The sequence below is a fragment of the Scatophagus argus genome, chromosome 20 (assembly GCF_020382885.2).
Source record: "Scatophagus argus isolate fScaArg1 chromosome 20, fScaArg1.pri, whole genome shotgun sequence".
In the NCBI taxonomy this organism is placed as follows: Eukaryota; Metazoa; Chordata; class Actinopteri; family Scatophagidae; genus Scatophagus; species Scatophagus argus.
In genome coordinates, this window is record NC_058512.1 from 12,236,307 (window position 1) to 12,250,762 (window position 14,456).

The window sequence follows — 14,456 nt, forward strand, 5'->3', positions numbered from 1 at the left end:
CGCATTCTTTTACGACGAATTATTTTGTCTCACAGGTTTACACAATTACAATCTTTTTCAGTATCACAAACATATCCGTTTCATTGAGTTAAGTTTTTTGGTGAGAAAAATCATGCCCATGTGGTATTCAGTCCGCTGGGTGGCAGTGTTGAGTCAAAGATACCAGCCGCACGCCGACGTGTTCTACAACACCTGCTTGACAGGTACAACCACTAGCTTTTTAGCACCCAGGAGGACTAATGTGATGAAAGTATCTTTATTAGTAACTCTTAATAAAAAAGTGTAGTGGTAGAAATATTGGGGATTGTGTAACTTGGTTTTCTGAAGCCAATTGTAAGAACATGCCGTGATAAATGATTTGCAGGCCGTATGTAAGAGCGCGTATGTGTGATAAGAGAAACCTGCAATTGTTCAGTAAAATAAAGAGCTGGGATCATTCGACTGGAGGAATATTAGTCAATGTTGTTTATGAAGAGAAATCTTGAATCTGAAGGTCTCAAAGTGAGTTCGAACATTACATTTCACGCTCAGAGAATAAACCGGGATAATAATGAGGAGGTGAGGGCTGACTGCGTCCCTGCTCTGTCTCTTTAACCAGCAGGCTCGCTGTCACTCTGGTCCCTCCCATTCCTGCAGCCCTCCAGTGTTGCTGGCCTGAGATGGGAGCGCTCACAGCACCCACATCATCGCGGCTCAAGAAACGGGATAAAGCTGGAAAAGAACACAAAAGACAACAATAGCACATACGTACCGTGGAAAAAAATGGGATAGCGAAACAACTCATTTGCTGTTCCACCGGATCCCCACCATCTTGATCGCGTCCTCCGGGAAACTCAGATGTTGTCGTCGCCTGTGTTTTGCGCTTTTTATCCATTCTCCTGCAGCGCCGCTGGTACAAAGGCGCTCGGTCCGGAGCAGCAGCACCTGGGATTACTGCCGTATGAATGGGCAAGAGTGAGCGGACCTGCTATCGTGGACAACTCCGGAATGGTAGAGTCAGACAGTGAGTGAGCCCAGCAGGATTGAAACACTTTCTTCTTTATTTTCTTCCCCTGTGAGCCCAGTCACTAGTGACAGATGACTGTCATTGTGTCGAGACTGAGATTGTAAAAGAAATTCTTCTTCTAAAAGTGGCCTTTTCTGGAATAATGCACGAGAAACACGAGTTATATTACAGCTTTTTATTCATTTTTAAGCCTCATGTATTCCCAGCTCTTTCTCTGACTGAACAGCCGGTTTCTCTTGTTCAGAATGGGATGCATTGTTGCATCTGCGCAACCCACGGCAAGTGTCAGCAATTAGACTGTGTTTGTGAACGGGCTACCTAAAGGCCTGCTTTAAACACTGCTTTCTCTCTGTAGGTGGCCATTGTTTTCGGTAAGGCTTCTGTGGCGAACTGGACTAAAGAAGGAAAGAGTAGTGCGCCCTTGGCATCATTCACACAGTTTGTGTGAACCAGAGTCGGTCACAGAAATTATTAAGGCATAAAAATATGGTGGAGCCGGTGGGTTTCATCGAAGCTTGGAAGGCGCAGTTCCCGGAGTCAGAGCCCCCCAAGATGGAGCTGAGGTCCGTCGGAGGGATCGAGCAAGAGCTGGAGAAGTGCAAAGCGTCCATCAGGCGTCTGGAGCAGGAGGTGAACAAGGAGCGCTTCCGCATGATCTACCTGCAGACCTTGTTGGCAAAGGAGAGGAAGAGTTATGACAAACAACGGTGGGGCTTCAGGAAAACACCGCTGAACGAGGGGGTGGACGCTGCAGCCACTCAGGGCGCCGAGTGTCAGTCTCAGCAGCCTCACATGCAGGAGACAGGTGGAGTTGGAGTAGGTGTCGGAGGCTATGGTGGTTGCATTGGGGGTGTTGGGGATAGGAACCGTTATCAACCTCTGGGAGATGGTGCTGGCAGGTCCAAACCCAGGCCTCCACCAGCTAGGAAGTCAGCCTCCCACGGAGACGGCCTGGAGTCAGCGTTTGAGGTACCCCCGCAGGCTGAGTCGACATCCTGTGACAACCTAGATGGCCTCTCACCGTCCAAGCAGAGAGGCGGCATCTCAGTCTCCCCCCGCAGGCCCAATCTTCCGCCCCCAGACAAGGAACTGCCCTCTGATCCCAAGGACAAGATGGGAATGGGACTTGGTGTGGCTGCTCTCAGGTCCAACTTTGAGAGGATTAAACGGGCCAACTCCCACTCTGCAGGCGATGTAGCCAAGGGCCAGGAGAAACAGCTGCCACCTCCTCCACCACCATTCTACTCAAATATGGAATTCCACCATGAGAGGGGTCTGGTCAGAGTCAATGATCGTGACGTCTCTGAAAAGATCAGCACCCTGGGCAGCCAGGCCATGCAGATGGAGCGAAAGAGATCCCTTCACTCCCTCCCAGGTAATCTGGCTACCGTGGCAGGTGAGCTCCGTGCCAGGCCAGTGTATAGAGGTCGGTCCACTGAGAGCACGTGTGGCTATGATGCCGAGAATGAAGATGGAGAACCCAACCAGCGACATCCAGGGAGGGCCAATGGCGGCAAACCTCCACCCCCTCCTTGGCAGCCATCTGAGTTCCAGGCCTATTCCAGTGTCTATGTTGGTGGGGTCATGATGGGTGAAGGTGGCAGTGGAGATGGGAGAGGTGGTAGTGGTGGAGGTGGCAGTGGAGTTACAGTGAGAGACCTTGGGGGTGGTGATGACCACCTCCTGACCTGGCCACGTCGTTCCTACTCCCCAGGGAGTTTTGAGGATGTCGGTGGAGGCGGCGGCTATACGCCGGACTGTAGCTCCAATGAGAACCTGACGTCCAGTGAGGAGGATTTCTCCTCAGGCCAGTCCAGCCACGTCTCACCAAGTCCTACCACGGCCTTCCGCAGGCCTTTTAGAGAGAAGAGCCGCTCACCGTCCCAAAACTCCCAGAACTCCCAGCATTCCTTTGACAGCAGCAGCCCCCCAACACCGCAGTCCCAGAAGCGTCACCACCGGCAACAGGGAGGCCACGTGGTCATGTCTGAAGCCACTATTGTCAGTGTCCGCAAGACCGGTCAAATCTGGCCACCTGCCGCCCATCACGACCTTGTACCCCATGGCAGAACATCCCATGACAACAGCTTTCATGGAGACCACCTCGGTGAGTGGTGACTGCTTTTTCTAATGTTTATGTGGTGGAGAGTAGATTGGCTGGATTGCAAAGGACATTTCAGAGTTCACACTGAAACTGAGTGTGTTTGGTTGTGTGTGGAGGAAGGAAAAAATGAATGAAAGTATGAGTGAATGGGTGTAAATTAGTCATGCTGGAATCATGTTGGCATCTATACTATTGTATTTTTAGACTCTTTTCCACGTAATGTGTCTTTCATCCTAAAACCACAAAGCAGCCAAATGTCAATGTGATTGATATTGTGTGTGTGTGTGAGCAATTGTGTGTGCACATGCGAACCACGCAGGATTGAGTGTCCTTTGGATGGCCTTGTGTGGGAGACAGATGAAAGATCCACCTCTGCTTATTCCTGGAATGTCAGTTGGGTGGGTGAACAATAAATGCGGTCAGTCTGGGTTGAAACTGCAGGTCTAGCCTTTCTCAGACGACTCCTGCGGCTCTGAGTATGGAATTCCAATCACAGGTGTCTGTCTTCCTGCCCGTCTCTGTTTCTGCCTAAAACGTGACCGAGTAAAAGAATTCCCCCAAACTCTTCACCAGCGTTTAGCAGAGACCAAGATAAAAGAAATCCAATATCTGCGTTATCTCTAACGATTAAATTGCAGCCTTGGAGCCGTGGCACCTGTAGTAGAACAGCAGATAGTAAATAGATGTACAGCCTAGAGCTAAAGACAGGAGCACTGCTTAACTTGGCTGCCAGGCTCAAGGCCCAACAACAGTGGAGTGTGCTGCTCAAAGAAGCACATAAGAGGGCTCAGCTTGCTGTAATTCCTCAGTAAATTTTCAGTTGTAGAGGCTGTGCCAACTTGCAAGAAGTAAAACCAAACACTGCTTGGGTAGCGTAAATATTTGACATGTTTTTTAGACATCGACTTGTTTACCAAGGCGCGGTTTGCTGCGGTTGTGCACACTTTAACTCACTCTGGTTTTTGTGCTGTTGAAGTGAGTATTGTAACAGCATCCATATTGTGCCAGATCTGGGACCGGCACCCTGCTGTACCAGACAGGAAGTAGGGTGCAGGAGTCACACGCCTGCTCCTGTGCCAGGAAGAACTGGAAGGAGGGGAAGAAGTAGTCAGATAGATCATGAGAGGGACAGTTGAAAGCTAGAGAGAGGGGAAGTGTATAAGTACAGCCCATGTTTTTTGTTTATGAACAATAGATGCCTGCCGTACCCATGCAATAAAGTTAATGAAGGCTTAATGTCATTAATGTTTTGCCGTTGTGATATATGATTCAGTATTAAACACATTATTGTCATCATTCTGGGTAGCATTACTGTCTGAAACCCGATCCTGCTCATTGCCTAAATATCCTGAACAGAGAGCGGGTCTCTGTGCATCTATAATTCATTTATTTGAATAGAGCCACTGACACAGTGGCCCTGGTGGAATCAGCTAAAATGTTTTTCCAGACAAGATCCAATCATCAAAGCAGAAGATCACATCCTGTCTGGGAAAAAAAAAATGTCTCAGACATATTTGCTGTGAAAGTGAAAGACATCTTCCCTTTTAATTGCCATTCCCTCACCACCAACAATGAAGTACAGTGCTAACATTTGTAGCTCTAAAAGCAATTAAGATTGTGCAGAGTTAGCATCAAACCCAGATAACGAGTCCCCGGCAAATGGCCTAGCTAATTCCCCAGCTGCTATGTTTAGGATTATCGCTGCACTGTCTGCTCTCTTTGTTTTAACATCTTTTCCACTACAGTGAGCCCTGTGGGGAGTTAGGCGAGCCGGAATGGCAGGGACGATGGAGGATGGGAGGGGTGTGAGTTGTTGCATTTAGTGGGATAATCTCGAATTTGACCATAAGAAGTAAAATGGTGGTTAGACACCCTGCAGAGTGCTCTTGTTTTCTAGTTGGGGTTTAAGCTGAGGGCAGACAGCAGACGTGATGTTGACAGGGAAGGTGATGATAACAATAAACGTTTCATAATTTCAGGCACACTGATGGTGTATGCTTTCAGCCGACCAGAATGGAGAGAGAGGATAGTAAGGGCAGAAGACTTTGAGAGTGTGTTTTCGGTGGGCGGCGGATGAAAATAATGAGGAGTGGGACGGTGTTGTGAGGAAGACTGAGGGAGGCAGAGTGCAAGGCAGAGCTGTCGTTTCTCGCTTCATTGGTCAGGGATGCGGGGGCTGCAGAAAGGCACAGATGGGAAGAACTCTCCCGTTGCGTAACAGAAACACACAGACCCGGGCTCACACACAAAGACACACACGCTCGATGTTTACTCTTTTACCTTGAGGCTGCTTTACCTTCAGCGATAGGTGTGCACGTATGTGTTGTAGCTTGATATAACGGTCAGACTCGCTCGTAGAGGAAGGATGTTCCCTGCCATTGGTTGACCCGAGTCCGGAGGAGTCACACCATCTGCAAGAGCTGTTCTGAGCTGCAGTGTTCTCTTCTCTGTGACCGTCAGCAGTAGTAATTGCTTCATGGTTTTTGTAACTAAGACAGAAAAAAACAGACTGACAAAATGAGTGAAAGATTCAAATAAAGACATCTCCCTTGAGTGTCATTTCAGTGAGAAAGTGGAGACGCCTGGCAAGTGAAAAGTGGGCTCTTGGAAAAAAATAGCAAAATGGCAGCACGTGCTTCAGCTGCCAACTTTTCATATTTGAACAAAGCTGAACAAACGGGAGCAAAGTTATGTCAAGCATTTGATCATTGGTGCAGACAAGTCTCTCTCACATCACTGTGACTCCATTTTTCATATCTTCCTACAGGCAAACCTCTGCAAGAGTTAAGGAAGTTCTCATTAAATGTAGAACATTGAAATGCAAATTTATTTCAAAATGAGCAGAATTTTATAGTCAGGTGTGGGGTGGGAAAAAAGAGAGCAGTTATGAACAGAGCCATCAAGATGTTTCTTTCACAGAAGACTGCAGGGAAAGGTGGCAAAGAAATCAGATTTGTGGAAAGGTGCAGTAAGATCAAAACTCATAATTATTACCCGCTGAAAGTTTTAGTGAGGTCATTTCAGTGAAGAAAGGAAGCTTTCACTACCATCTGTCATGAAATGGGTGGTAACCAAAAATGTTTCTCCGCGTGCTATTTCCAGTGATTCATTTGAAGGGAAATCTGCCTCTAAACCAGGGAATACCTGTGGGTTTGTGTCTGAGAGGGCGTGGATGCCAAAGCAGGACTGACCTGAGAAAGCTTCAATGGTTATATTGTCCACAACCTCCACCTCCCTCAGCTGGGTTCTGTCAGCGACTGTATTTTTAGCCAGGTACAACCTTTTGCTCTCTTAAGCTCCTCTGGTCTCAACGTTATTTATCACCTCATTTCATAGATGAAATATGTTTTTGAATTCAGATATAGTAACACACACACACACAAAGGGGTTCCAGAGTAACAAGATCAAAACTCACTGTCTTAGTAGATGCTTGTTTCTGTGCAGCAGCATGTAATATGGGACATTTTAGAGCAAAAGGAATGAGAACTTTGCTGTTAGCTTTCTTACGTCATGACCCGTTCAGAGTGAGGAGTAAAACAGATAATGTGGAATGCAGTTGACACGTCACCTGACATTTGATGAAAGTACTTTTATAAAATACTGATAATGTAAACCGGGAAGGTTTTATCACATTTGACAGAAATTACACAACAGACCTCAGATATAAAAAAGAAATGTAAAAATGGCATTTGGCTTGTTGAACTAAAAACTGTTAGAATAATCTGACTTTTCCCACTCATTCAGAATTAAATAAATACTAGACTCTGAAACAGATGTATCCCACTTGATTTGTGTATTAAAAACATGTGATGTAGCATTTTTGCGTTAAAATGTCTGAAAATGTTGCGCTGAGCTCCATAATTTCATTAAAGATAGCTGTAACTTTCAAAAGAGAGGAAGGAAGTCAACAAATGTGGCCAAATGTAATGTGAGTAAAACCTTGTAACATTACCTCATCCCTGAACATTTTTTGCCTGAGTCATGTCAGATAGATGTTCAACAGAAAAGGTGGTTTTGTTTGTTTTCATTTATTTACACTTCATTTTGAAGATTACAACTTCCACGACTATCTGTTACTGTGTGTTTAAGACATTTGTTCGCTTTCACTGAAATGATTGAAACGAGTTTTTGTTCGTACGGGGGCATGAGTGTGTGTCACAGAGAAAAGGACTTGGTCTCTCAGAGGGACCTTTGCACATTAAATCAAATGATGTCATCTGTGAAGTTGTGTTTGTGTTCCTGGGTATTTTGGTAAAAATGTCTGTGGCTTAACGTCATGATGTCAATAATATCCTCATGCCTACTTCCTCTGAAGTCAGAGTCGAGCAAGTTGCTGGCATGTGTATGTTTGCTTGTCTGAGGATTTTTTGGGCAAACGTAAATCCTGTAACAAGCGGGCGATCAGTGGAGATGAAGGACTTTAGCAGCAGTGCCAGAGAGGATCTGAGACTGGGTTTGTTTCTTCCTCTCTGAGCCTTTGTGTGTGTGCATGTGCATGTGATTCACTGTGAATTACCATTTGTGTATGTGTGCAAGGGGGGGGGGTGAAAGGGAATGATGGGTAGAGATTGCTCATGTGACACACTGTGAGAGATTTCCTCAGTGGTACCTCCGGCTAACTCCACATGTTTTACAGTAGTCCAGCGTGGCACAATGACCCCCTTTTCACAGTGAGGCAGGGGAAAGGGCGGAGGGGCTGTAGCTCTTAAAAACACTTGTTCGGCCTGTGCTCTTGAGTGAGCTTGGCATTGAAAGTTACCTCAGAAGACACACAGGAGCTGCAGGCTCACAGTCAGGCCCTGAGTGGCGGAAAGCAGAGGAGAGAAGGATGGCAGGATAAGAGGAGGTGGAGGTGGAGTCTGGGGAAGCGGATCTGCCTTTCTTGCCAGCTGAGTGCTCAGTTCAGCCTTTCATTGGGCTGGTGTAACCTGCTCGCACCAATTATGTAGGCACAAAACGGTCCCTTTGTTCCCTTTGCTGGGATCAGTTTTGGAGGAAGAAAACTTCTTTTCTGAAAAAAAAAGTGAAAAGAGTTTTTGCTAATTCAAGATGGAAGTTAGTTGTTACTTGCCTGTAAATAACACTGGTGGTGGCTCCTGCATTTGACCGCAATAACAAGAAATAGAAAACATGAATAGAAACATGAGATTCAAACGATTCTGTTCCAAAATGCTATGGCAAGTATGCGAAAAAAATCGCAGCTGAATGATTCAAATTTTAACCCTCATAAATGTAATTTGAATAGGTGAGGTGCTGGCTTTTTGGTGTGTATTTCAGTCTTGACTGGTGATGCCTGATTCTGCATTTGAAGTCCAGCATGGCAGTGGGCAGGAGGGCGGAGCAGCTCCAGCAGCTACCCAGTGAGAGTCAAACTGCCTGGTTCAGTTGGTGGGCTGCCAGTTTCGGCCCTACACTCAAACGTGAACCTCTGTGTGTTGGTTTGAAGTGTGTGGAAATACTGTTTTGCGTTGTATGCGTTTGTCTGTCTCCAATGTCCATTAGTTTGAAGACTGGGCAGAGTTTTTCGGGCATTCGAGCTAACCTTTGGGCGAAGGGAAGGACACTGGGTGATCATAACTGCACTCTGAAAACAGACATGCAAATATAAACACAATGTCCCAGTCCTCCCGAGGGTAATTACTCTTCCCTGCTCCTGTTTATTTTGTTTCCTTTTTGTGTCTGTGCTTGTGTAACTCTTGTACCAAACATCCAACCACAATCTTTCCTCTGGTGACTGACGACTCTTGTAAAATAAATAAATAAATAAATAACTGCATTTTAAAAAAAACTTGGAAAATCCCTCCCATAAATTTTGGTGACTTGTTTCTCCCCATATATAACTGCCTGTCCTTTTTGAACAGCAGCCATCTTGGCTCTCTGTAACTACAAATTGCATGGCCCACGCTGTCGCAGTCACTGAGCTTGTCATTGGCCCCAGTGCAGGGAATCTGTGCTAGTTAGCGTCCGTTGCTAACCACTCACCACAGGCCTTTGGCCTTGTAAGTGCTGTGTTTTCTGGTTTCTGTGCATATCTTAGCTTAGCTGCACGGCTCGTTAATCACAACCAGCTCTCTGAGGGGCTCGGTTAAGTTGCATAGGATGGAAAAGTAAGGCCTGGTTTATGGTAGCAGTGGTTGAGACCACAAAGCAACATGTCGTCTATCAGATTAATATCACAATGACCCAAAAGGCCCTTTGAGAATTTGTTCACACTCCCTGGTCCTCTAGCCTGGATATTAAAGGAGAATTCCACATATTTTACATGTCAAATTTGTTAGTCACAGGGAGTAAAAACTGATAGATATTGTGTTCTGGTATTGGTATGTCAAGCTTCAGTAAATTGGTTTGAAATGCATGGATATTGGCCAGTTAGCCATTGCATCATGGGAAGTGTCCAGTGTTTTTGGTTCTTGCACCATGGAAGTGAGTCAGTGTCAGGATATCTTCGCATCACTTGTCTGAATCTGTCTCTCATTAGTTCTCATTTTATACAAATAAATAATTTCCCTTTACTTGATAGAGACAACTGACCACAGATGGGGAGGGGGTGAGGGAGAGACAGAGAGAAGATCACGTGCAGCAAGGGGCTTGGGTTGGAATCATAGCCAGCATGGGATTCAAACTTTGCACATGATTCATGTGAGCTAACAGGCTGAGCTACTGGACCGTTTCATACTGCTGCTGTCTGATTGAATACTTCAACAAATCAAGACCAGTCTTTGACAGCTGATCATGATCAGACATGATCTGAGCCCTCAGGGTGGACGACATACTGTAGAAATGCATTAAAAAGTTGAGGAAATTCTTAAATTTAGGTAAACATCTACTCTTTGTTGTAATTCAAGGCCTAGTGTTACTGTTTTCTGGATTAGAGGGCAACAGAAACATGTCTAGTCATGCTAACATATAAGCCTTAATCTCCACTCTTTAGTCTGGGAATTAGAAACTGGCTAACAATCAGATTACCGTTTCCCCTCATGTAATACAGCCACGCTCATTACAGCACTGATACATGATGTCCTACATATTACAGCTGGATTATCAGCACTCACACACCATCGCTGGCATGTATAAGTAACAGATAAATACATGATAACTGCATTAAATAAAAACTGGCCACAGTAATAGAGATAAAATACTGATGTTTCTTCATTGAATCATGATAGCATGTGATTGGTGGTTTGTATTTATTCCTACATTAGATATTCCAGGCTTTTGGAAAATGAACAAAGGAAGCTTTTCTTTTATTTAATGAGGCATCCTCTCTCCCACCACATTCTTTCCCTTAAGTTCGCATGCCATTTTATTAATGCTTTTTTCTCCATTTTCTCTCATCCCACCTCTTCCCACGTTCTTTCTTTTTTTTTCTCTTTCTTTCCATTCCTCTTCACCTATGCCTCTCTCAAACAGCTGCTTCCAGCTTCCTTTTGCTTGGAGCCAATTAGAGGTGCACCACCTTTCCGCCTTTCTTTCCGTGATTCCTCCACCAAGCAAAAGGGAAAAGCAGGAAGAGATCAAAGTCACGACCCCCCCTGCAGGAGAAAGCAGGCTCTCTGTAATTGTCCAATAGGGGTTTAACTGACGAATGCCTATAAAACAACACAATCAATGCCAAATGTCAGCAGCTGGCCTGCTTGTTACGGAACAGTATGGACTGCCGAGTCTATTCCCCTGCGCCTGCACGGCTCATTCTCTTATGGTCTTTTTGTTTTTTGCCTTCTTTTCCTCCAGCTATTTTATGTCTACGTGTCTGTGTTTCTTTCATCTATCTGTCTGTCTGTCTGGCTGTCTGGCTCTGTGTCCATCAAGCACTCCTTGCACATGTGTGTCCAGCTGCTGCAGCCTAAATGTGTGTTGTTGTGTGGATAGACCAGTTGTGATTCTTCAGAAAATGACTTTAGCTGACCTTAACGGGGTTAACATCAGCTTATTCTCAGTAGTAAGAAATATGAATTATCACTGAGGGTTAAGGTATATGTTGCTGCATTGTTGATGCAAATATTAACAAACAACATATACCTGGGGGAGCAGCCGTGGCCTAAAGGTTGGAGAAGCGGCTTGTGATTGGAGGGTCACCGGTTCGATTCCCCCACCGGACGGGCAGGAAAAATTTGGGTGTGATGGAGTGATTAATGCGAAAAAATACCAAATGCCAACAATCTGATTGTTATTTTTGTCATGTATTCCAATATATATGTACAGATGAAATTATATTGTTCATTTAATTGTCTTTTTGTGAGCACTGCTAGCTTGTGTGGCAGTTGTTGTACCTGCAGAACTCATCAATGCACCCCTTTTGGGACAGAAAAACACCTCAAATCATTTCCATGGCGAAGCCGAAAAGCCGCAGGAAAGAGAGGAAGCCCTTCAGACCTTGTTAGCTTTTGTAGCTGTAGATGATGAAGAGCCACAGGATGAGACACCTTGTCCTCTGTCCCTGTGCCTGACAGGACACATGCACTCACAGTGCAGACATATTGCATTTATCTCTCTGCAGACACAGTGCTTGAGTCGCAGCTTGGGTTCAACAGCACTTTATCGAGTCCAGTAAGGAATCCTCTTTTCAAAACTGAATCATTTTGCATGTCTTTTCCCATTCCACTTTGATGTCAACATTTGCACACAGCTGAAGTTAAAATCTAACTAAAACTCTAAAGATTTAGTTTAGACAGTAGGATTTTGCAGCCTTCCTTTTAAAAACCCACATATTAAATACCAGCATTCTAACTTAATCTCACCTTATTTTCTACAGCTATCAAGCTGATAGATTTGAATTATTGACGAGATAAGTATGAAACTTTAACTGGGAGATTCTGATTACTGAAATTTACAGAACAACAACAGTTCAGATCAGTGGAAGAGACTCACCACTTTGCTGTAGAGAAAAATCAGCAGAGCAACACAGACAGCAGCTACTTCAGCTAAACCACAAGTTTTATTTTTGCCTAATTAGAAGAATTTACGTTAATTCAGTTGACATGTCGTTTTAACTGCCCAGAGCAGCGTTCAGTAAAGGCTGCAGTTGAGAAGCCTGCTAGCTTAAGGTTTTCCTCAACAAAACAAAGAAGTCATTACAGCCAGCCAGTCCTTCATCTACCTTCACTGTTACACTGTGGGCCTTCTGCCTCCTTTGGGCTGTCAATACACTCTCTCTCTCTCTCTCTCTCTCTCTCTCTCTCTCTCTCTCTCTCTCTCTATTTTCCCTCAGGCTCTTTGTTATTGGACTGTGTTTGCACTGGGCAGCTGGATGGGTTTGCTCAATAAATGGCACTTTTGTCAGGCCGCCTGGACTATTAGAGGTGGAGGTGTGTGTGTGTGTGTGTTTTGTAGGTTTCCAGGGGTAAACATTAGAGAGAGAAACAGAGGGAGAGAAGTTTGAAGACAGCAGAGAGACAGCAGAATGAGGTAGTTAGGCTATAAAAATAGCACATTATCAAACAAATGAGTGAAGCGACTGGCTGATGATTAACATTACAGATGGCTGCTCCTGTCTGGTGAGGGCTGTGGAAGAAAAGCCACACTGTAAAAGTGATTTAAAGCTAATTTTTCAGTTCACCCATTTGCTCTGGAGGGGACAAGGCGCCTTTTGTCGCTTTTCAGCACATTTCTACACTTTTTGTTGGCTTGAAAGTGTGAAGGATATGCACACAAGATGCTTTGTCCGGCACAGAGAAGATGTGTTGAAAGATGCTCCTTTGTTCAACTATTTATTTGTTTATTACATTTCAGTGTCATAACAAAAAAAGAAGAAAGACAAGCAAGGGGTTTATGGCATAAGAGGAAAAAATAAAATTAAATTAAAAGGTAAAACAAACAAATATCAGCCATGTCACAACACTATTGCCTCTGAGGTTTTCATTTAAAAAGTCCTGAAAATTCAACCACTGGGCCACCAGTCATTCAAGTGAACAGGATTAATATGACTCCACATGAAGTCACGAACAGATGTGTATGGACTCTGGATAGATTATCGATGCTGTTTGGAGGAAGGATATACAGATGGAGTGAGGAGATGAGAGAACGACTATGCATGTTGTCTGATAGATTTTGAGGAAGAGACAAATCTGTCCTGTCTCAACAGACGTTTGTTAAATCTCACAAAACATGGAGAGGGAAAGATAACATTTCACCAGATGTGAAGTGAAGTTTGATTTCCATTAGGTTTTCTCCGACTCAGGCTCCCTTTATTGTCTTTTGTTTGTTGAGCCGTTAGTTGCAGAGGGACTGGATAACTGTGGGCTCCTGGGGAAGATCAGATTTCTCGTTGCGATCTGCCTCCCTCCCCTTCCTCCATCTCCTCTCTCAGTGCCCTTCGGTAACATCCCTCCTTCTGTGATATCTCTTTTATGTCACTTAATATCCCTTTCCCTATCCCCCTGACCATTCCTCTCTCTCTCTCTCTCTGCCTCTTTCACTCAGTGCTATTCAGCCTGCAGCACACTATGCAACATAAAGGCTCATTTTAAGCCCAATTTGGCCATGACAACTAATGTCCTGGAGCTCGTAGTGAAACCGCACTTGTCTGCAGAAGGTGGCACACATCACCAGGGACAGCCGGTGATATCTTTCCGTTTTAATTTGTTTCCTCTCAGGTCTCAGGTTCTCTGCAGCTGTATTGTCTTCATTCTTTCTTTTTCAGTCCATTGTTGGACCTCTTTTCTTCCAACAGGTGGAAGAATCCAAGTCAGCAGCTCTCTCAACCCGATTCACCTCCTAAATAACTAACCTGAGAGCAAAATGGAGAGAGGAAATTCAACACTCTGACTTTTCCAGCTCAACCTGCGCCCCCAGCAAAGCACTTAAAGCACAGATTTCAAGTTAAAGTTAATTAACTTAAAAATGCTCCGGAGGCTCAACTGAGCTGAACAACCACTCTGGCGTTTCGCTTAGAGTTATGCAATTGTCTGGTTGGACCAGTAATCTGTATGTCTTCAGCAGAAACCTTGACTTGCAACAAAACAGGGCCGCACTGAAGGCGTGTGGTGTTTGCTCTGGGCAGATACTTTGTCTGAGATGGCAACAAGCCAAATGTGCAGTTGTTAGTTAAACATAAGCACATGCTCGTGTTATTAACATGTCACAAATCAGACCAGAGGGGGAAAAAAGTCAAAAAGCTCACCAGCTGACTTGGAATCACCTGACTTTGATTTTAATGTGTTTATTCATTAAAAGCACAGAACTGAGTGTGAATGTAGGAGGAAGAGAATATGATTCCGCATGTGCTGCTTTGTTGTGGGATTTGGAGCTTCCTCTGTAGCATCCACATGGTGTCCACATGATCAAAACAGCCTCATTTAAGTAAGGCTCTGCTTTTTTCTTCTTCTTCTTCTTCCTTCTCTGTCAGCT

The 14,456-nt window shown here is 44.8% G+C and overlaps 1 protein-coding gene across 2 annotated transcripts in view; it reads left to right on the forward strand.

Annotated features, from left to right (window-relative positions):
- The first annotated feature begins 604 nt into the window (after positions 1–604).
- The window catches only part of bcr (BCR activator of RhoGEF and GTPase), a 76,314-nt gene continuing 62,462 nt past the window's right edge, over positions 605–14,456 (forward strand). Inside the window, exons 1-2 of one of the 2 annotated variants that reach the window (XM_046374933.1) lie at positions 605–1,003; positions 1,362–3,113. In XM_046374933.1, coding sequence (XP_046230889.1) covers positions 1,493–3,113 — 1,621 coding nt within the window. In that variant the 5' untranslated portion in view covers positions 605–1,003; positions 1,362–1,492. The other variant, XM_046374934.1, reaches the window with a different exon arrangement.